General features: G+C 46.7%; 1 protein-coding gene across 1 annotated transcript in view; it reads right to left on the bottom strand.

Annotated features, from left to right (window-relative positions):
- LOC103808000 (potassium/sodium hyperpolarization-activated cyclic nucleotide-gated channel 4) overlaps window positions 1–22,710 on the bottom strand; it is a gene marked incomplete at both ends in the record, with an annotated part of 91,205 nt that overhangs the window by 57,660 nt on the left and 10,835 nt on the right. The window contains one exon of the mRNA XM_009080754.1: window positions 4,882–5,305. Within this exon, the coding sequence (XP_009079002.1) occupies window positions 4,882–5,305 (424 nt within the window). The remainder of the gene's footprint in view (window positions 1–4,881; window positions 5,306–22,710) is intronic.

The raw sequence follows: 22,710 nt of genomic DNA on the forward strand, positions 1-22,710 counted from the left end.
TTTCTCCTGACAGGTAACGTGGCACAGGGCAGGGGATGGATCACTGGATGCCCACAAGCAGGTGAGGGAAAATGCAAAGAGGAATGGAGAACATCTGTTTCCTTCTGTTGCTGCTCTCCCTCCACAAGGATGTTGTGCTGCACGAGTGAAAACCGTTTGATGGACAAGGCTGTGGTAAAATCTTGAACAGCCTCCTGCTAATATGTCGGCATGAGATTTTTTGCCATGGATTTCAGTGCAGCACAAGCTTTTCTCTGGAAGCAGAAGGTGCACTTTGTGCAGGGCAAATGGAAATGACTGGAACTTGCACTGTGGTTCCAGTAAGCTGCTGTAAGGCCATTAAAGCCCAGTGCCTGCTAACGCTGCCTTCAGAGAGGAGGCAGTGCAAAGCTGGGATAAAACCAGCCCATTTCCCCCTCCTGCCACATCACCAGTGTTTGTGGAGCCTGATTTTACTCAAGGGTAGCCAGAGGTTTTAATGAGTTGCTCTCCTGGGTCTGCCTTGCTATTTAACACGACAGAATTGCAAATCATATCGATAAGAAATCTGCTAAGCTATTCTGAACAGCTTATGGAATGGGCCCCTGCTGTGCAGCCTGGAAACAAGCATTTTGCCCAGCTCCTCCCCTCCCAGGATCCAGCTATGGATTTGGCCTAACATTACATCCCCCAAGCCACTAGCCACATTATTTTAATTTAATTTAAGAAAGGCTACAAATAGGTCAGAAGAAACTAAGGGAATTAGCAGTTCAAATCAAAATGAAAATCAATTGAGAGCCACATTCTCACTTGGCAGCTCTCTCCTAGTCCTTCCATAGGCCCTCCAGCCTCTGAATCAATTTTCTGCATGTCTGAATCTTCTTAAAAGTGATGTCACCCTTCAGATGATGTCATCTGTGCCCAGTTCTTACTGGGACCTGGGAAGATGCATTCCCTCCATTCTAAAGCTTCTCTGTAATAGGGAAATTCAAGGGAAGAAAAGGGCAGCATTCAGGCAAGTTTGCAAGTTTTCACTGGCATAATAGTTTGAAAATCACCAAATTGTCCTTTTCTTCAGGTTTCAGTGGCAAAAACTAAAAGTTGTAACTTTTTTTCTGACAAAAACCTGAAAAAATTCTCACTTATGATAACCTTATCATTGTGATATATATCAAAACCAGAGAGTTCCTTTCCTTCCCATCAAAATCTCTCACATAGATTCTGAAATCAAGATATTTTGGTTACCTTAGACTATGTGCTATTTGGAAACCAACTCATAGGAGCAGGATTGTGTTGCTCCAATAAATGTTCCCTGTTCATAAGTCAAACTAGTTTGATCTCAAATGTAGGTTACAGCATCCTGGCACCAAACACGGGGGGAGATACCAGGAAAAGCTCAGCAAATTGCTCTTAAGAAACAAAATATTCAATCACTTCTGCCTATGACAACCTGAAGAGTTGCTTTTTTTGTCTAACACTCCCAATCTGACCTGGATGGCTCAGTTTGATTGAGTCCATGGTATTTCTGCCTCTATTCTTTCTGCCAGGTGACCCTGGGACAAGGTTTGTAGGATGCACCTGTCTGGAGTCTGTATCCTCTGCACAGTTTCCCAGAGCCAGCAGTGTGAAGGCCCTGTGACAATGTGCCTCCAGGTCCACATGGCCAAGGGCTACTTGACCAACCCTGATTCCCTGAGGAGCTGTTGGAGTGGTTCACAGGCTGAGATGATTAGAGCTTCCCTGGGCAGGGACAAGGCAAGACTGGATCAGCCCTGCCTGGTCTGACCCTGCAGTAGATCCCCACACCCCAAGCACACCAGCTCTCCTGCACCTCTGCTCCTGGCCTTGGTGACTCCCAGACACTGAAGCTGATCCAACACTGAGGCTCCAGCCCGTGTGAGCTGCCTGCCTACACTGCAATCACGCTTCCTACTGCAGGGGAGATACAGCACACACTTCAAAAAGACTCTATTTATATTCTGCCCTACTGGTAAATTCATTCGTGGGACCACTCATGCAAAATGGATAATGCAAATGAAACTGCTACATTTGGAATTAAGCTTATTTTTATACTCCAGTGAACACGAGTGCATTAGATTGTTTTTCTTCTTTTTTTTCTTTTCTTTTCTTTTCTCTTTAGGTTGTTTGCCCAGCTGTAGTCCCCAGAGCGCTGCTTTGAGATCTGGGGGAGGATGTCAGAGCACTGTGCTGCTGAGCCAGAATGGTGCAGGCACTTCAAACCTCTGGCTCTGGAGCCCACAGACTCCTGACTAGCACTGATCTGGAACTGATGAGTGCCTGGCTGCTGTACAGCATTGCAGCCTTCACGAGGGCTGCTCTCTGCTCACTGCAGGGGGAGTGATAAATTCATGCAGAGCATGGACAATTGCAGGGAAGGAGACAGAGAGGTTCACTGGGAACTCAGGAAGTGACCATTCATCCTTGTACTCACTCCCAGTAACACTAATGCACAGATATAATGTTCTAGGGCTGAGTAAGGACATTAACACCTCTGTGTGCACTGAGTCCCCCTCAGGCTTACCTGGTCATATGCAAAGAGCCTGAGAGAAGGATACTACCTAGCTGATGAGACAGAGTGGGTTAGTGGGGGGACCAAAGGAGAACAGAAGTTTTCAGCAACTCCTCTTCCAACAAGTCCCTCTCCTTCTTTACCTCTGCACAGCAACCTGCCCCTCATATACACCCAGAGTAAGTCCAACAGTGCTCCCTCCTACAGGAATTAACACTTCCAGATCACCACTGATCTGTGCAGTGAGGAGAGATTAATGTGGACTTTCAGACACAGATCATCTGTAGGCACTTCAGAATCAGAGGAAGAAAGGACTGCCAGTGTGGTTCCAGGGAGCACAACTCCCACGCAAAGATGAAGCAGCACTTCTCTTCCCTGTCTCCCCGCTGCTTTGTAGCAGGCACTGCACCAATGACCAGGGATCACCCCTTCCCTCTGCTTCCCTCCCCCATGTGGGAAGGTGGAAATCCTCCCAGTATCAGACTCTCTCCAGGAAACTGCTGCTTGGGTCGAGCCCTGTTTGACAAAGAGACTATCATGTTTGCTGTGCTGGGCTCTGCAGTGCATAACAGAGTCTGCATGGCAGTCCCAAACTGCAATCCAGCACCAGCTGTCCCTTCCCCTGCAGCACTGCACTGCTCCAGGCACTCTGTTGCCCAGGAGGGTCCGGAGTGCACGGGCTGCGCTGTCCCTGGTACCCGGGAGAGTGGCAGGAGGGGACAGTGCCCATGGGTTTGTACTGTGAGACTGAAATCAGAAATGGCTGCTCAGGCAAACTGTGAGAAGCAAGAGAGGGAAAGGCACTGATTTGCTTTCATTTCATCATTTTGAAAAAACAAATTCCATACAATCAACAGCAAATAGATTTAAATCCTCTTCAACTACTTCATGGAATGGCAGTCAAGGGGCAGAGACAAGCAAGCAAGGAGCTCTGCACTGCTGTGACTGCACGTAAATCTGTGTGAAGGAGGTACTTCAACAGCCTAAGTCACAACTCACCTTTCCTCACTCTTGGATTAGAGGACAGACAAGCAATGCAACCAAGGGACAGGACAACAGAACTGGAGATATTTCATGCTCTGCTCAGCCTCTGACTTACTGAGTCACACCGGGAAGGACACTTTGCTTTATTCATCTCCATCTCTCTGTGCACTTCCTGCCTGCCTGTGCTAGGAAGCAAATGAACCTACAAGAGAATTCTTGAGGACTGTGGCTGTGTCTCCCCCAACAGCTGCACAGCACCTTGCACAGTGTCATGCCAGACCTCGGCGAGGTGATCTGCTCTGCTCTAAGTGAAGCAGTCACCAATGGTAGCACCCCAAAGCCGAAGCCTGCAATGTGTAAAGCATGCACCAGTGCTCTCCCCCTGAGCCTGCGATGCCGGGAGGAGGAGACGGTGCAGCTCTACCATGAATTAGTGCTCTGACAGCTCGGTGCACTCTAGCCATGGCTTGCATGGCTGCTTCCCCTTCACATCCCCAGGAGCATGCTCTGCATTAGATCATGCTCTGCATCAGGCTGTGCTCCAAAGCAGAAGAGAAAGTATGGGGAGGACAATGAAATTGCCTTGACCGGCTTTCCTTGTCCTGCAAATATGCTCCTATGTGTGGAGAAAGATGCAGGGAGCTCTCTCTGCTTTGGAGAGCATGGAGACAGGAAAAAATAACTCGGTTTTAAGCTACTTGCAAGACTATGGTTTCGCTCACATTATGCCTGACAACTCACCCTGCATCCTGGAACTTCCTGGGAACAGCACAGGGTTCAGGGTAGTGGGGATCTTGCTTTTCACCAGCCATTTATGTCTTTAAACAGACTCTATTTGTCTACAAATTGCTCTTCCTTCCTCTTCCCCTTAACATAGTGTCAGAGAATTTAGAAAGCAAGAAGGTTATAAATACATCACCATGCTTATCTCTTTACTCAAGAGATAAGCACACAGAAGAAGCAACTGCTTAGGTAAACAGATGCCACAGGTTCTGCAAATCAGCTGTCTCTAGACCTTTCCTCTGAGCTGTTTCTGGACTTTTTGGGCTCGGAGAGGGCAAGACTGCTGTCAGATTATTGCTCTTCTCACAGGCAGCTCTACAGCTACACACTTCCTGCAAGGGGTCCACCTGTGCCTGCTCTCCTTCCAGCCCACACAGCACCCCCACAGATCATTTATATGACAATCCTCAGGCAGACAGCACAGTCTCAAGTGACTGAGCAACAATATGCAGAAGGCCCTCTTGGGAAGCTGCTAAAAACAAAGCATTAGGCTCCAGACACGATTCTTTAGCATTCAGACTGGCATAAAGGAGGAGAATGGGCACTCAGAGAAAGCACTTTGGTGAGAAAACATTCAGAATGTAGGTGCCTGAGGCTCTGCTCACCTCCTCCCACTGGTGGATGTAGCGGATGAGCCGGGAGAGCCGCAGCAGCCGCAGCAGGCTGAGGATCTTGGTGAAGCGCACGATGCGCAGAGCTCGCGCCGTCTTGTACACCTCGGAATCGATGCGCGTTTCCACGATCAGGAAGATATAGTCCACGGGGATGGAGGAGATAAAATCCACCACAAACCAGCTCTTCAGGTACTTCATCTTGATCCTCTGTGGGTCTAGGATGATCTCAGTGTTGTCCTCCACCACAATGCCTGTTCGGAAGTTGAGGACAAGGTCGATGAGGAAGAACGTGTCCGAAACCACATTGAAGACAATCCATGGAGTAGTGTTTTCATCCTTGAAGAAAGTGATGCCCACAGGGATGATGATCAGGTTCCCTACCATCAGGAGCAGCATGGTCAAATCCCAGTAAAACCTGGACAACAAGACAGAGATGTGAAATCAGCTATGGAGTGGGAGATCAGGGAGCCTAGGCCAACACAACTAATGTGCCTTCTACACCTCTGCTGTCAGTCATCCCCTGTGCTCTGCTGTCTGCCTGATGCACACAGAGTGCACAAGCTGCTAATTAAGGAATTAATATCACAGGAACACTCATCTTCTGGCTTTGAGGGTTCAGGAAGGAATTGAGTACATGGCTGGGCCTGCCCACTTGAGAGCTTCGACTGGGATTTCACAGCTACCCAAAAAGGGACTCACACACCTGCAGTTACCACAACGACTGTTAGAGAGAGGGAGAGAGGAAGAACAAAAATTTGGAAGGCCACTGAGTCTGGATGTCAATAAAGCCATTTGAGGTTAATTCATCAGACTTGCTCCTACTGTCTGATCCTTCTTTAGAAGCAGCAAGCACTGATAGCATTGGGATTAGGCTGAAACTGGAGACTGGGCTGTGATCTACAGTGTTCAGATATCTTGCTAAGCCAAGCTTACACTGAGCCTGGACTTCAGAAGTGTAGTCCACACTCTATAGACTCCTGTGTAGTACAGAAACAATCAATAAAGCTTGGAATCATGTGCCTGGAAATATCTGCTTCATTTCTAGAGAAAATAACAACATTTAACCACTGTTCCATGAAGCACAGTCTCCAGGAAGCTTATCTTCACTTTAGTGGCAAGTCAATATTATCCAGTGGACCTTACAGTAACACTCATTTTTGTTCCATAGGCACATACAGTCTGAACATAGTTCCTAATTTATTTGGGATTTTTTGCAGATTTTCCTCAGCTATTAGTGTCAAAAGATACACAATCACACAATGGGTGACAAGTGACCCAGAGTGAGGACTACAAACTTTCCTGGGTCTCAGACTTTGTTGAGGAGCCTCACAACACAGTAGGGCTCCAGTCCCCTCCAAATGTTCCACATGTAGAGGTGATGATGTATTGTGGATTCACACTGCCAAGATTTCATTGTATACTAGGGGGCAGCTACCATGACATTGTGAGCTATGTCACAGCAGATGAGAAATCATCTCTAGCAGTGAAGGCAACAGAGTGACTCTGGACTAACAATGATTTAACAGAGGAAAGTATTGGGTTTGCTGAAGGACATGCACATGTTGCTTCTCTGTCTGATACATTACAGTCAAAATCACTGAAATGTTTCAGGAGAAATAGATTTGCTTTAAAGATCTTCAAACACTGATTTTGGTGAGGGGTGTTCAGCTGAAAGCTGGGCCTGGGACCAGAGTGAGCTGCTGCACAACAGGATCATTACAGTGAGGCAATGACACTGGTTTGGTAAACTCTCAGCAGGAAAAAAAATAAAAGCCTTGTCTGTACAGTCTCTCTCCCTGGTAAGAACACAACGCTTTACAGTCCCTAAAAGCATATTTAAGATGCCAGCTAGTGCACACGTACAGACAGGTCACAGCCAGCAGCACAGCAGCAATTCTCAGAACCGTTCGGCAGCAGCTGATGGGAACTGATTTCAGAATAAGCAAAGTTATTCACTAACGAGGTTTCTAAAAATGCCATCAACTCTCTCTCCTCCTCTCAAGGGGGCATGGGAGCACACACTCCGTCACTCAGGAGAAAGGTGCCTCAGACCTGGGAGCACTCAGCAAGGAGATCAGTCCATATGCTCCTGAGAGCAAGGCCGTGTCACACAGCAGTATGCATTAATACAAACCCATGTTGTGATCTTCCTTATTAAGGGCCTGAGATGATGCTGCAGCTTTCCCAGGCAATTAATCTAGATAATCACACAATAGCAGGAAGTCTGGAAGCAGTGTGTGCATTATTACCCAGAATAAATAACCTCCCAGCCATCTTTAATTTGCCTTAGGGGATACAGAAGGAGAGATGCATGAAGAAAATTACTTTTCCTAAGTTTCAAATTAATGGCATGAGACAGGCATGGCCAGGCTTGCTGAGATGGAAAGGTAAGTGGCTTTCTTCAGAGAGCTTTGGATTTTTGTGCCTCTTATTTTATCATTTCCATACTCAGTGGCAACTGGGGACTCTGACAACAGTGGCTGAGATGGCTCACAGTTAAAGTTTCACACACACACAAGCCCAGTGAAATGCTTTCTGCCTGACTGTAGCACTTTCAGCCTCTCAGAGCTGAGCATGGTCATACTAGGGGCAGCTGCCCTGCATCCTGATTTACAACATTTCTTTCCACTTCCAAGATCCTCAAACTCCCTTCTCACAGGCTCTTCACTCCCAGTCTGCTATTACTGCTGAGAATCATGGTTTGCAATGTGGGCAAGACAGATGAAGTGCTAAAATTCATTGCCATGTGTTTCTTAAGCTACAGCTCTCCTCAAGGGTGTACTAGTGACTCAAGATTATTGTCAATGGGCTCCCCTCAGTTCTGACCTTTAAAGCTACCACTTTTGTATCCAGTGCACCCCTGCTAATAAAAGGGCATCCAAGGTGTCAGGGGGGAGATAACCTTGGGAAACTGTAAGGGAGAGAGAAAAAGCTGAAAACCACAGATAATTTGAGCTGCACACCAATTCCAGCACCTGCCTTTACAGTGCAAACTTCCTAGAAGTTTACATTTTAGATTTTCATAGCTTCTGCACCTCTTTATTTTATCCACATATGAAGCCTGATCTGCTTAGGTTGGTATCACTAGATTTAGACTGAATAAACTCTCAGGGACCACATCACCTCAGAGGTCTAATACCATCCATGTGACATTCTGTATTTACACTGAGGAACATCTTTTCACTCCCTGTAAATTATTGGCCAGAATGACTAACGGTGCGTGTGATGTATGTAAGGGCAAGCACCAGCTATTAATAACCCATGTTTTCTGTATTTCTGTTGTTCCTTTCACCCAGGGATTCCACAGAGCTGACAGTGATGAAATTGGCTCTGCTGCACCCATGAGAGGCAGATAGAGTTATTACCCTTGTCTTGCAGATAGAGAAGCTGCATGGCAAAATTAAGAGCATGGGATTTGTCCATGGAAGTCTGAGGCTAAATAAAGGTTAGGACCTGAATTTGGTTCTTGAGTCTAACCACATCTGAAGCTATTCATATGGCTTGCAAAAGGGCTTAACAGAGATGCATCTCTGGGACATCTTCCTCTGATATCCTGACTTCTTCTCACTTCTCTTCCTGTTTTCAAAAGCCTACATAAAAAATTAATAAATATGAATGTATTGTTTTATTATGGTTGACTCAGTGCAACTGAGCAGCTCACAGCACAGGGAACAGCCAGCACTACATAAACCAGATGTCTTGTTCAAACACCCTTGGTTTCCATACTACATCCTATTTTCTGCATGCTGCTTGGATCTGAAAATCACTTTTTAGCATGCACCACTACCTCTGCTCTTTTAATTTCACATATATTATTTAAACAGAACGTGTCTGAGAATTAGTGTGGCAGTGGCACTTCAGGAATATCTGCTCCTCAAGCATAGCTGGTGTCACTCAGCTGATTTGATAGTCTGCACAGTTTGTAGGTATTAGTTTGTGGGTTTTGAACGTTAGATCATCTTCCTGTTCTGTCTAGTGCATACTGTAACAGCAGGCCAGGAATATTGCTTTTGGAAGTTGCTTTTTACATTAAATAAACCTCGATTTTTCAAAACTGTTCCCTGCTGCAGCATGATAAAGTACAGTGCATGAGCTGAGGAAGGATTGTGAGGACCTGGAGAGCAAACAGTGGCTCTCAGAGGTGAGAGGTTAGCTGTCTGGTCAGCATCACTGTGCCAGCATGGCACTCAAACCCTGCCCCTGAATGGGGCACATTTGTGGCCTCACCTTCTCTTCTGGCTCTGTAGTGTTTGCACTGTCAAGAGAAAATAGACTTGAGCAATCTCACCTCTAAATTAACAAAGCTTTTTGGATGTTTTCAGCTCTTGCTGAAAGGCAGCCAACTCTGGGTTGAACTGAGGTGCTGTCTCAAAGTGCAGCAAAAATAAAAATGTATCTAAGTGAACATGCCAGGGAGCCAGGATACTCACCCTAGCAATGGAATCGAGCTCAGACACCGGGGCCAACCTTCCTAACCTGATGAGAACAGCTCTTTAATGAACACAGCCTGTTCAAACCAAAACCAAAGACAAAGCCAGTTGCTGTCCCAAGGCTCGGTGCTGACTCCAGAAACAGAGTGCCACCTACTGAGTCCCAAATGGAATCTCCATCCTCTGCCTCGATGGGGAGGAATTGCTCCTTATTTCCTTTAAAGAGCTGATGAAAGCCTGCCCTTGCCTCCAGGGTGGCAGCTCCCTTCCCCTGCTCTGAATTGCAGGTTGAATCAGACACTGCTGTGCTCACCACAACTATCGTGACAGGAAAGAGCTGGTGCTGCAATTCCCAGGGTTGCTAGTTGGGCTAGAAATAGAAATCATCTTTTGTAAAGGGCATCAGTGCATGTCAGGCTGGCTGGAGCAGCAGTGGGAGGAAAGGTTACTCCAGAAAGCAGCCATTCACAGAGGTATCTGAGAGAGAAAAAGCAGAGAGGTCCTTCCTTGTCCTTGGAAGCATTGCATCTCCCAGAGAGGAGTAGGCGTATTTCTACCGGAGAGTTAACAAAGTTTGCCCTATTGCAGAGCTAATGGGAGGAACATGGTGATTCACTGCTCCCATACACACTAAAGGACTCTCAAGCTACCGTGTCCAAGAACAATTATGAGAAGAATTCATGTATTTACAGGGAGCTATTCAAATACCTGTGCACTTGAAAACCTCTTTGCCAGGAATACCCACCAAAAAATCAGTCGAATGGCTTACAAAAATATTCTGCATGCCCTGAAATGGGAAACGATTAGGGCACCAGGCTAAAGGAGAAGACAAACAGTTTTAATTCCTTCTGACCGGTCTATGCAAATAATATGTACCCTCTGCCATCCTGGATAAACCTCCTGAGAGCACTGCTAATTAGCCATGCACTACGACAGCACAAGAGAAGAGCTCTGCTGTGTCCCAGCCTCCTCTAGAATTCCCTGGACACCTGCTTCAGCAGCACTGGCTGCTTCTCCTCCAGCCATGGTTGGCTCTGTCTGTTCTAGAACATGGGCTGCATCGAGTCCAGCCCCTCTGTCAGTTCTTGCTGGGCAAATACACAGGGAACAAACAGTGGAGGTATGGCTGGGCTGGTATGTGGGCCAGGGCTGCACCCAGGTTACCTGCACCCCTGAGCCTGTGGAAGGTGCTGTTGAGAGCAGGAAGCCAAGCCTGGAGCTGGCAGGGGAACCACTGTCGTGGATGGAGGTGCTGCAGTCACAATGCCTCAGCTGGGACCAGTGAATGGGAGCATCCTGAGATGGGGTATGAGCCTGCACGGAATTAACTCCCCGGTCAGGAACAAAAGGCCCAAGAGCTGGTGATGGTTTGGAAGTGTTTACACAGGCAGGTGTATGCTTAGGGACACCTTACAGTACAAATGAGGTGTGTGCCTGGGAGCACTTTGCACCTGGATTTCTTAAAACTCCTGTGCTGTCTCAGACACACTTTTCATTGAATTCAGCTGTCAGTTTTACCTGAGGCAAATATTTTCCAAAGTCTGTACTTAGCCTTTGACTTCGATTATCTTCAATCTCCATAATTGCTCACCTAATCTCCTCTGAACAGTGCTGAATTCCAAACCATGTTTCCAGTTTAGAACATATGCTCATATTATTACCTGAAAATATAATTACATGGATTTTCGTAAGTGGAAAATTAAGAAAGCTATTGCTTATGTAATACTTGGAGATGGCATTTGCAGTCCAAGCAAGGCAGCATTTCTATTGCTTCTCTATCATTAATTTTTAAATCTAACACTACATTATTAAAAAAGAATCAACACCCTGCATTTTTCAAAGTAATGTCCAAACATTAATTAAATCCCAACAGATATAATTAGGAAGGTATTATTGTCCTATATTACAAATAGGCTATGAGATACTAAAGATTTAAGGAACTTACTCAGAGGTAGAACTACCAGAAAATACAGTTGCCTAGATTCAGATGAGGTTTCCAGTCATGTTACAATCTGTAATTTGATCAGTAGCAGCAAAGGGGAAATTTCCATTTTTTTCCCACTTTAAAAATATAAATATACTCATTATTTAGCAATATTTTTATTCCAGCTATAAGAGTTGACAATTTGCAAACAACATGTTAGAGGCACTGATGCATTCAAGCAATTAGTGCACTGTGAATTCCACCCTTTCTTTAACTGACAAAACACAGGGCATTATACCAACCTGAGTGAGCAGAAGTGATGGTTCTCTGATGGTGCCTGCAGTGCACCCACTCTGCTGTCAGGCTTCCTGAAGAGATGGACATCTGTGTGACATCCAGAGGGACTTGGACAGGCTGAAGACTTGGGCCCATGGAAACCTCATGAAGCCCCACACAGCCAAGTGCAAGGTGCTGTACTAGGCTCAAGGCAACTCCTGGTAGCAATCCAGGCTGGGGGAGGAATGGGTTGAGAGCAGCCCTGAGGAGAAGCACTTGGGGGTGCTGGTGGGTGAGAGGCTGGAGATGCCTTGGCCATGTGTGCTGGCACCCCAAACTCCCCTGTGCTGGGCTCATTCCACAGCTGGGCGGCAGGTGAGGGGAGGATTCTGCCTCTCTGCCCTACTCAGCTGAGTCCTCACCTGCAGTGCTGCCTCCAGCTCTGGGCACCAACATCAGAATGATGTGGAGCTGCTGGAGTGAGTCCAGAGGAGGACACAGAGATGCTTTCAGGGCTGGAGCACCTCTACCATGGAGTCGGGCTGGGAGAGCTGGAGGTGTTCACCTGGAGAAGAGAAGGCTCCAGGGAGACCTTAGAGCCCCTTCCAGTGCCTAAAGAGGCTCCAAGAGAGCTGGAGAGGGACACTGGACAAGAGCCCAGACAAAGGGGAATGGCTTCACACTGGTTAGATAAGAGATTAGGGAGAAATTCTTCCCCGTGAGGGTGGTGAGGCACTGGCACAGGTTGCCCAGAGAGATGTTATATGCACATCCCTGAAAATGTTGAAGGTCAGGATGGATGGGGCTCTGAGCAACCTGATTTAGCTGAAGAGGGACCTGCCCATGGCAGGGGGGTTGGACTAGATGACCTTTAAAGGTCCCTTCCAACCCAAACTATTCTATGAATTTGTGTGACAGAGATTTTTACAGAATTCAGAAGAACTGAGGACTAGCAAAGTAGACCTTGTGTCAAAGGTAATCTACCAAGGAGTGTGTTTGAACTCCAAATCAGTAGTAGGCTGCCTTGCATGTGTTCTGGGATAATGAGAGCTCTGGACATCCAGCTGTAAAGTCAATGCCTACTACCTGACCCTGCAGGGTGCTTAATGGAAACTGCATCAGCATTTGCAAGAGTTTGATGTGCAATCTGCCATTTGATAAATGCAAATGTATTGGAACACCTACTCCCAGTCCTTGCTCTGCAGACATACTGTATCATTCAGAAACAATATGCACTTCATTTCCAATAATGCTGAAGCATAAACATGGCACACGGATAAGAGAAGTCACTGTGGATTCAGCACGAAGGAGTCAATTGTCCACTCTCCTCGACTCACGCTGCAAATATCACCCTAACAAATTAAACCCTATCTTAAATCTATACTTAGAACCCAATCTTCCCAGAAAGGTAAAAATAAACAAGGTTTCATGTCTCGCTCTGGGGAAGGCACACACAGAATCAGAGACAGCCACAAGAGACTTCGTTTGTTCCGGCTCTAAATTTGGAACGTGGAGGCCAACAGAGCACACAGCCCAGCGCCCACTAAAAGCAGCATTATTAATATTGTCTCACTTACTTGGACACAGCTATTAGTAGCTCATGGAGAATTCCCCTGTAACAAGCTGCAAAAGCAGTGACATTCTTGTGGGTACTACTTGTAGGAAAGCTTATTCCCTCTCTCTTGGAAGGCCCAAAGGACCAACACTTACACACTGAACCCAAACACCTTGTTGTTGCTGTCATTGCACCACCGAGGTGATCACAGATAAGATTTGTGGTGCAGTGGAAATTCATTGAGCAGTGGCTGGAGACACCATGGGGAAGGTAATATGATACAGATTCAGTGGGAGGTTTATAAGCACAAGATTCCTCCAGAAGGAAAGCAGATCAGTGCAACCACTGGCAGACCCTGCTCTAAGCTGTCTGGATGGACTCCTCTCCCCAGTGGAACATCAGACCACCTCAGGCTCCCTGCTGGGAGAAGGTGCAGACTGAGTGTACACCACTGCTGTGGTCTGGGGTTGCCTCCTGAACAGACACATTGCTCACAACATGTGTTCCACGCCGTGGTTGGCTCATTACACTCCACCAGCAGCAACCTCCAACCCCACATCCTCCCAGGGCTACAGAACTCCATACAGTGTTCTATTTGTAGCATTTAACCAAAGCTCCCCTTATGGCAGGAAGCCCAGGCCAGGAGAGCTTAACCCTCTCTTCAGGCCACCCCATCCTGCACTCATAAATATTTCTGGATTCCCCCACGCTCTGTCCATGCTGAATCCCAAAGGTTTTCAAGGTGTTAGATGTGTATTGATTCCACTGAGCTCCCAGAATACATTATGTATGAGCCTGCCATGCTAAGAGCCTGGCAATTCTGCATTGTTTGATCTTCTAAAATCTCCTGCTTGTATGAATATGGAAAAGTTCCTCTTTGTTTGCTGCCCATTGATCCAGACATTGACCCTTCTCCATGTGCATTTATCTCTGATGATTTAATAATGGAAAAGACCAATAAACTGAGGAAAGGAAGGAAGCCCCTTCAGGGGGACCTATCGCCATGGAAACATGCCATATGTTGTTGTTGTAGAGAACAGATAGATCAATAAGGGCTGCAGCTTCCAAGTCATCGGGAATATGTTGTGGAATGTGAAGGATTAAAGTCTAAAGACAAGGCATAAGTTGTGACATTATGAAGTTCAGGCCCTGGCCCATATCCAACATCTAACATGAGTCAAAACTAAGTGTTCAGGCAGTCAGGAAGGTGGATCTGCACTGGGGAGTTCTGTATGGTCTCAAAAAGCAGCGATATTGGGCCAAGGGGTTTGCTTTGTACACAGGTATATGAAGGAAAGCGACTGTCTATATCATCTCTATAGGTAATGCAGACATTTATCATAGGATCATAGAATGGCCTGGGCTAAAGGGACATTAAAGCTCAACTGGTTCCACCCCTGCCATGAGCAGGGACACCTTCCACTAGCCCAGGTTGCTCCAAGCCCCATCCAGCCTGGCCTGGAACACTCCCAGGGATGGGGCAGCCACAGCTTCTCTGGGCAACCTGTGCCAGTGCCTCACCACCCTCACAGGGAAGAATTTCTTCCTAATCTAGCCCTACTCTCTGTCAGTGCAAAGCCATTCCCCCTTGTCCTGGCACTCCAGACGCTTGTAAATAGTCTCTATCTTACTTGTAGGACCCTTCAGGAAGGCCACCATAAGGTCACTCCAAAGCTTTCTGTTCTTCAGGCTGAACAATCCCAATTCTCTCAGCCTTTCCTCACAGCAGAGCTGCTCCATTCCTCTGATCACCTCGTTGATCTCCTCTGGACTTGCTCCAACAGCTCCATGTCCTTCCTGTGCTGGGGACCTCAGAGCTGGAGGCAGCACTGCAGGTGGGGTCTCAGCTGAGCAGGACAGGGCAGAATACCCCCTCACCTGCTGCCCAGCTGTGGGGACGAGCCCAGCACACAGCAGAATTCTGGGTATGTGCGTAAGTTCAGAGTAAATGCTGCTGCAAGAGTGGCAGAGGACATATGACAGCAACTGATGGAACAGGTATCTTCCACCACTTATCTTCTTGGTAAGTTACAAGGATGGCAGGCTGGGTTCTGAAATACTTTGTGTTGACGTGTCTCTCTTGACACAATAAGAGTTTTGTGAGATGAGGATGTCAACCTCACCACTAGGAAGCCAAATTTACTAAAATTAAACACTAAAATAAAGCAGAGAAATGACATGAGTCACACAACTAGGTAAGAATCACAGTTTAGCAAGTGGGGGACGGTGAAGGGGACATTGCTGTGCTTTCTGTTAGCTCTTGTTTTGCTTTGGATTGACAAATTTATGCCCTCCTGCTCTGCAGTAGTTCACAAGGAAGTGACAAACGCAGGCAGCAGATAGCTAAGTCATCTGCCAGCGGAGAAAAAGACGTCTAGCCATTTGAGATGCTAAAAATGTTCCTCCTGGGTAGTGCTGTGCCACAGCTTGGTGTGGGTTAGGAGTCACAACTCCAATCTCCCCAAAAGGAAATAGAGGGGAGAAACAGAAGGTCTTTAACTAAAAGAGCGCAGGGTTAGATGGGATATTGGGAAGGAATTATTTCCTGTGAGGATGCTGAGACACTGGCACAGTTTGCCCAGAGAAGCTGTGGGTGCCCCATCCCTGGGAGTGTTCCAGGCCAGGTTGGATGGGGCTTGGAGCAACCTGGGCTAGTGGAAGGTGTCCCTGTCTGTGCCAGGGGGGTTGAACAAAATGAGCTTTAAGATCCTTTCCAACCCAAATCATTCTATGACTCTATGATTATTACCTCTGAGCTCTCATCAACGTTCTACAGACACAGGCCTGGGGTACCTGCTGTAACCTTTGAACCAAGCACCACCAGAACAGCCCTCTCTGAGCTTAAGCACAGTTAGAACCAGCTCTGTATGTGGCTTAGCTGAGTAGCTGTCCATATATCTCCAGCAACCTTACAATGAGAGGCCAAAAAAGAGAGGAAGAGCTTCCTGTGCCTGATGCAGCCGCAATTCAGCTGCACGAAGCAGTTTCCTCAGTGAGGTCCATCTCTGCTCACAGGCACATGTGCTCTCTCATACTCTCTCTTCAACTTCTAAAGCTACCAGGATACATGCCTGAGACAAGCAACAGCACCTGCCAGACCTGAGCACCTGTGCACACTCCCACTGCTCTGTGCCAGCCCTGGATATGGCAGCTGGGGCAGAGAGAAAAAGTGTAACCTCTTTCCTGCTTAATGGCAGGATGGGAATACAAAAAGCTGCCACAAAGAGGTAATAGAAAGTAGTATGGGGTTTTCCAATGGTCTGCTGGAATGACCATATTCAAAGCTGTGTTACTCTAAAGGCTCAAAACTTCCCAAACCACATGCTCAGTGAGCAGAGGGAAAGCCAGAGTGACACAACATGTTGCCTGCATGCAGCTTTCACCCCGGACTAGGACACCTCACCACAGATCTTGTTGTTACACAGTAGAGGGGTTAAACACCCAGAAGAGAGAGTTCACTCCCAAGTCAAATCTCTTCTTTACCAGGCATTGCTTCTGAGTTAAAAACACTTTGGCCATCAAGGATGGCAACACTAGTGTGAGTTTTCTGCCTATTCAACGAACAGGAATGTGGCTTCACGCACTGGTGGAAGTGCCAAAGGAGCAATGTATAAGGACCATGGATTGGGATGGATGGAGTATGTATTTTGTGCTGTTTCCTAACACCAAACTCCTACCGATCCTTACTTTATGAGAATCAACAGAGCACTGATTGACATCCTTACTTTACCCTGGTGGGAAGTGTTCATGCTGGCATCACTGTCTCACACCAGGTCCAGCATGCACTGCCAGCTGTGTGCCTCCTTCTGCAGGCAAGAGAAGAACGGGTGGAAGGGAATAAGACATCTAAATGGTAACAAGGCAGGTCTCGAGTGTGTTCCAGTTTCAAAGGCAAGAAATACTTTTCCTCCCCAACTCTCCCACTGCTAACATCAGACTCTTGTTTGTAATGAGTTATTCAGGCTGGAATGGAGCACAGTGAATCCTCAAAAAGAGTAATGCTGCTGGGATCTTGGGGCTATTCAGGTAGCCCAGACCCTAGACAAGAGATGAATCACCCTCTAAAAATGCAGCAGTTAAGGAAAAAGAGAAAAGTCCAATTGCTTCTGATTATTTCCAGTCTCAGAAGAAACATACTGTGCTAAGGCTGTACTTACCTATGGCATCCACATGAATCCACTATCCCCTCCAAGCATGGAATGCTGAATTAATTGCTGCATGTACTGAAAGCCCATGGAACTTCCATGAGATTGTTTCCCTTTTGACCTCAAAGCACTTTAGGGCAGGTGGCTGAGTCACCACCACCATCTGCCAGCTGTGGAAACTGAGGCATGCAGAGGCAGCTAGCTCCTGAGTGCCTCACTCACATGTGGGTCCTCAGCAGAAAGGAGAAGAGAGCCCAGGAATCCTGATGTGCACTAGAGTGTCTTAAGGGCACTCAGCTCACAACTTAGCTCTTCAGCTCCACAGCAAGGCAGATCCTTCTGCAAGGAGCCACTGGGCTTCAAAGCCCCTTACAGTGCTGAGAAACTATTATTGTTGTCCTCCCAGACATTTCTGCATTGAACTGACTGAAATGAGGAAGCCCAACAGAAGCTGAAGGGCAGCAGGAGACTTAGAGAAAATGAGGAGGACTTGGTGCATACTCTGAGACAGGAACATGAAAAACTCCAAAACTGGACATTTACAATGTATTTCCCTCTAGAGAGGACACTGTCAGACACACCTGCCTACAGAGGATGCTTTGAATCGCCCATTATACACCATATAAACAATTCAGTGGCCACATTCAGGTCATGCAAGGCCTTTCCCCTCATGTCAGACTGGCAGGCAGGAGCCATTTTGGCTTTTCAGCTGCCTGTATGGCATGGAATGTGCTATGTGCACTCCTGCAAAGGAAGCAGGTGATGGAGATCCGGGCAGTCCCACTTCACACCTCTCTGCCTTTTGCCAGGACATAGGCTGGTGATGGATCTCTCCTGCTCTTTCCAGGACATGCTGCAAATTTCTGACTTTTGATCTCTGTGCTGTGGTTGGGGCTCCCAGGGATTCTCCTTTATCAGATGCTGCATCTCAGTGCAGTCTCAGTGATCCACACAGTCCTCTCCAGCCATTTGTTCCTGTCAAGAACCCTTCCAAAGCTAGCAGTAACTGCAGCCTCTTCTTTTCTCACCATTCCCAATTCCCATCTATGAGAGTTTGCATAATAACTCTCTTTAAAACATACACAGAACAGGAAAACACCAGTTGCACAATCCAGCAGCTTGCTGTGACTCTAATGTCCAGTGTTGCTCCTCCAATATGGAGAGTGCCAGAGACACACAGACAAATAGTGATGGGCACCATTAAAAAATGCTTAGATAAATCTTTTCCAGTATGGGCTGGACTTGCTCTGCTCTATTTAAGTCAATGGAACAGAGCCATTGAGCCCTGGGGGAGCAAGTGCCAGCCCTAAATCATTTCTTTGATTAATTGTTCTTGGGAAGGAAGAATTCATTAAGCATTCTGCTCAGCTATTACAAATAAATATATTTTTAGAATGAACAACCTGCCAGAAACAAGTTGTTTCAAAAATATATTCAGCTTGATGCAGCCCATTTTCCATCAATCCATAACAAGGAGGCTCCAGCCTGCCAGTTTCCACCCTACCTAGAGGGACACTGCAAGGAAAGGCAGGACAGTCCTGGCACTGAGGAACTACTTGTGCTGTCTGCACAATTCAAGTTCAGACTGTGTGAGAACGCACTAGAAAATAATGTCATTTCTCTGTATATTATCATTTCAGACATAAAATGGGAATATGTATCCTTGCTATTTCACAGAGGAAAACAGCTTCACAAAGCTATTTCTCCAAACGGCTGGGACAGTGCAGATATGATAGTCATGCAAACCCAGTAAATAATGAACTCCCCCTGTATTTATACTTCAGCATCAGAGCTCAGACGTGCTACAAAGTGAATGTGAAATAACAACCTCTTTAAAGATTCCTGGACACATGACCAATGTAATTGTCAGAGCCTTCAGGTCTACCTGAAACATGGGAGTCATTTTGCTGACACAGTGGATGATCACCAAAAGGACAGCAGGACAGGCACCTGTTCCAAGGCAGACACTTCCCTGTCTTATCAAAGGTGCAGATTCCACTGACAAATGAGGTGCAAGTGTATATTTTAAATCTACCTCTTTTAAATTTTAAATCTCCTTACTTCAAGGCAGGAATTCACCACAGGCTCTGTTCAGGCCTGAGCCCTGAGAAGCACATGGAACTGCGAGATGGGCAATGGCACTTTACCCTCCTCACCAATCTAGAAAAATCTACTTCTGGTCCCCAGTCTGGAAGAAGAAACCCTAAAAGAACCTAAACATTCTCTGGGATCTGAAAGTTACAGCCACAAAAGACTATGCCAGGCTTTTAAGTTCTGTGTCTTAAAAGAAAAGACATGTCTTATCCTTTGGTTGTGGTGCCTAGAGGCAAGTCTGTTCCCTGCCCTGTTTTGGGTATGCAGGATGGCAGCAGTGTCTCAATGTATTCCAGCTTTCCCAGGAAGAACACTCTCTCAAAGGGCCCTCTTCTCTAAAACATGAAATATCCTTGCAGATTTTCACTTCTGCACATACAGGACCCAATTTCAAGGCCACTGCAGCAGGCACTGGCTTGGCCCACGATTTGATTTCAAGCGGGGATGTGCCAGCCTGTCACATAAATCGGCCCGGAACTTGTGCATTTCAGTAATGCCTGACTACACGATTTCTAGGTTTTTCTTCTTTTTAGTTAATCTAGTCCTTCTGTATAAGTAAGCTTCCTGTAAGGCAAAAGCCAGTAGTTTTCTCTGTGTTCTTTTACCCCACCAGAAATCTATGTGCTGTGACTCAGCCCAACTGGCTGAGATCCACTGTCACATAAATCGGCCCGGAACTTGTGCATTTCAGTAATGCCTGACTACACGATTTCTAGGTTTTTCTTCTTTTTAGTTAATCTAGTCCTTCTGTATAAGTAAGCTTCCTGTAAGGCAAAAGCCAGTAGTTTTCTCTGTGTTCTTTTACCCCACCAGAAATCTATGTGCTGTGACTCAGCCCAACTGGCTGAGATCCACTGAGGAGTGATCCAACCCAGGAGATCACAGGAAGGCTGAGAAAGAGAAGAAGGATAGTTCAGTGATGAGGGTACCTGGGAGAAAGCTCTGCACGTCACTCCAGCCAATATCCTCAGCAATCCAGTGGGGAACAGCAGAAGGTCTTTCACTGGAGTCCAGGAAAAGCAGAGAGCAGATTAGCTCTGCTCTCAAATATATCCAGAACCATATTAGCTCATTAGATATTCACATAGTAAATTAGTAAAACTCCTTTAAGAAAGGCATTATGGAATCAGAAAAGCTGTTCTGTGGATGAAGAGCAGAAACTTCAGTGCTCTAAAACACTTCTACTGTAACAACAGAGCACTAGGCTCACTAAATCCTGCTTCGAGACCCATTCCACAAACACCAACCTGTGAATGAAATCTGGCTATGAGCAGGTCTCAGACAGTGCCAGGCACAGTGCCCACAGGTGCTTCAGGTATGTGTGTGAGAGACACAGGCCTCAAGTTCCTCCAAGGAGTAAAACTCATTCCTGGTGTCATCCCACAGGCTGCGATGGGTTTTCACCCATGAATTTGGCTCCAAATTATCTACTAATAAAACCTAGTTTCACAGAAATTATGATCAATCCTTGTGCATCCACAGGAACCCCAGTGTGTGGAGAAATAATCTTACCAGACACTGTAGCAAGGTTAATGTTGAGGTGAAATGCAGCAGGTACCCACAGGCAGAACTACATACGCCAGTGGCTGCAGGGCAGGGGATGAGGAAAGCTGGAGCACACTCTAGGAACTGGGTAACTCCTCACAGGGCTATCTGGCTGCCTGCAGAGACTAGTAGCCTGCTCTGTGAAAGACATGGATGTTGAATGATCAGGGTAGCTTATACTACTACAGAACTACCTTATTTGGAATATCCTCCCTTCTGCTTCCTGACTTAGCCAGGACCATATATATTTTGCCTTTGAGAAACAAGTTTTCAAAGAGCTTGTGAAGAATCCTTTCCCCTCCTCTTGTGACCAGCAGTAGGAAAGCCATGCTTCACCTTGAACCACACAACTGAAGGCAGAGCCAACCAGATGTCTTTTTCCCTAACTGGACTGCAAATCTTAGGTTTGGGGCAGGCACAATTTGCCACTTATCTGTGTTTATTTGAAAGAGGTGCCCTTTCCCCGGAAAAATCTTAGCCACAACGATGTGTACACAAAGCAAGGCCTAAAGCTCCTCTGTGGGCCAGGCTGAGGAAATGGGAGTGACTAACGTCAAGGCACCTTGTGGAGCTCTTTCACAGCTTGTCTCTGCACTTCTTGTCTGAGGAACTGCAAAGAAATGCTGATGGCCTGCCATTACTGAGAAAATGCCTGTGTGATGATTGCACTGGAGGTAGTGTTTAAGAACAGCTCAGCCTTGTGAAAATAATACCCTAGAACAGCTGCCAAGTCCCAGAGGGGTTACATCCCCGAGTCAGGCATGACTTCCATCCATCAGTGTCTCCACAGCTATGCCCATGGACAGGCACTGTCTTTCATCCCCACAGACAAGGCACCACCTCTGCCCTTCCCTATTCACTGTGAGGTGCTCAGCCCTGCACAGAGGGTCAGTGCTGATTGGGGACTGAACTCCTGAGAAATTTCACTGTGTTTTATCCTGCTTTTAAATTTCAGCTATGGGAAACCTAGGACTGGAAAAACTTCTGAGGTGGTTGAGGGTGGGAGGAATTGCAAAAAAGAGGTAGTGGTGGCATGGACATGGGAATCACCATCCTGTGGTACCAGGGAGAGTGATCTTTGAGCACATCCAACAGATGCTGGATGTGTTCAGCTCTGGTTTACACTTCTCACATCCCCAGCACTCACCAGGTTCTGTATTATTAGATGCACCCCCGATGTTATGTATTAATTTCCCAAGCAGACTCATTCACACACACATAACACATCCACCCACACGCAGTAATGGTTAGACAGACATAAAGCAGCTAGCAGCCAATTATTTGGGGTGGGAACAGCTTGCATTAGCCTTAATTCTACTGAGCTGGAGAGGCTGGGAGCTGTGCACTGCTCTCCGGACTGACTGCGGAGCTCAGAGCAGGGCAGATGATGTCAAGGCAAATCTTTTTTTGTCTGCAGTGCAGATTTGGCTGTGTGAATTTACTTGCAAATGAGCCTTTCAGATCCCCTGTTCAAGCAGGAGTCCTAGGCCATGCCCACATCTGCCACTGTTTGTGCTGCAAAAAGAGTTGCCCTTGTCTGGAAAGCTTGAGCCCAACTTCCAATCAATGCTGTAGAACACAAGAAGCCAGAGGAATTCTCCCCACGGGGGTGATGGATCAGGAGTGGATGGCAGAGAGGAGTGAGTGCTTGTGCTGCAAAGAGACAGTGGAGGAGCCCAGTCACAATGTGAATGCACAGAGATCTGAACAATCTAACCTTCCATGTGGTTTTGAAAAACTGAGGACCAGAAACTCCAAAAGCAGGCAGGGCTGAGCCACAGTCACTGCCAAATCTGGAGTGTGACTAGAGTATGTTTTCAACTCAGGCATTTGTCCCAATTCCCAACTGGG

The sequence above is a fragment of the Acanthisitta chloris genome, unplaced genomic scaffold, assembly GCF_000695815.1.
Source record: "Acanthisitta chloris isolate BGI_N310 unplaced genomic scaffold, ASM69581v1 scaffold16888, whole genome shotgun sequence".
In the NCBI taxonomy this organism is placed as follows: domain Eukaryota; kingdom Metazoa; phylum Chordata; class Aves; order Passeriformes; family Acanthisittidae; genus Acanthisitta; species Acanthisitta chloris.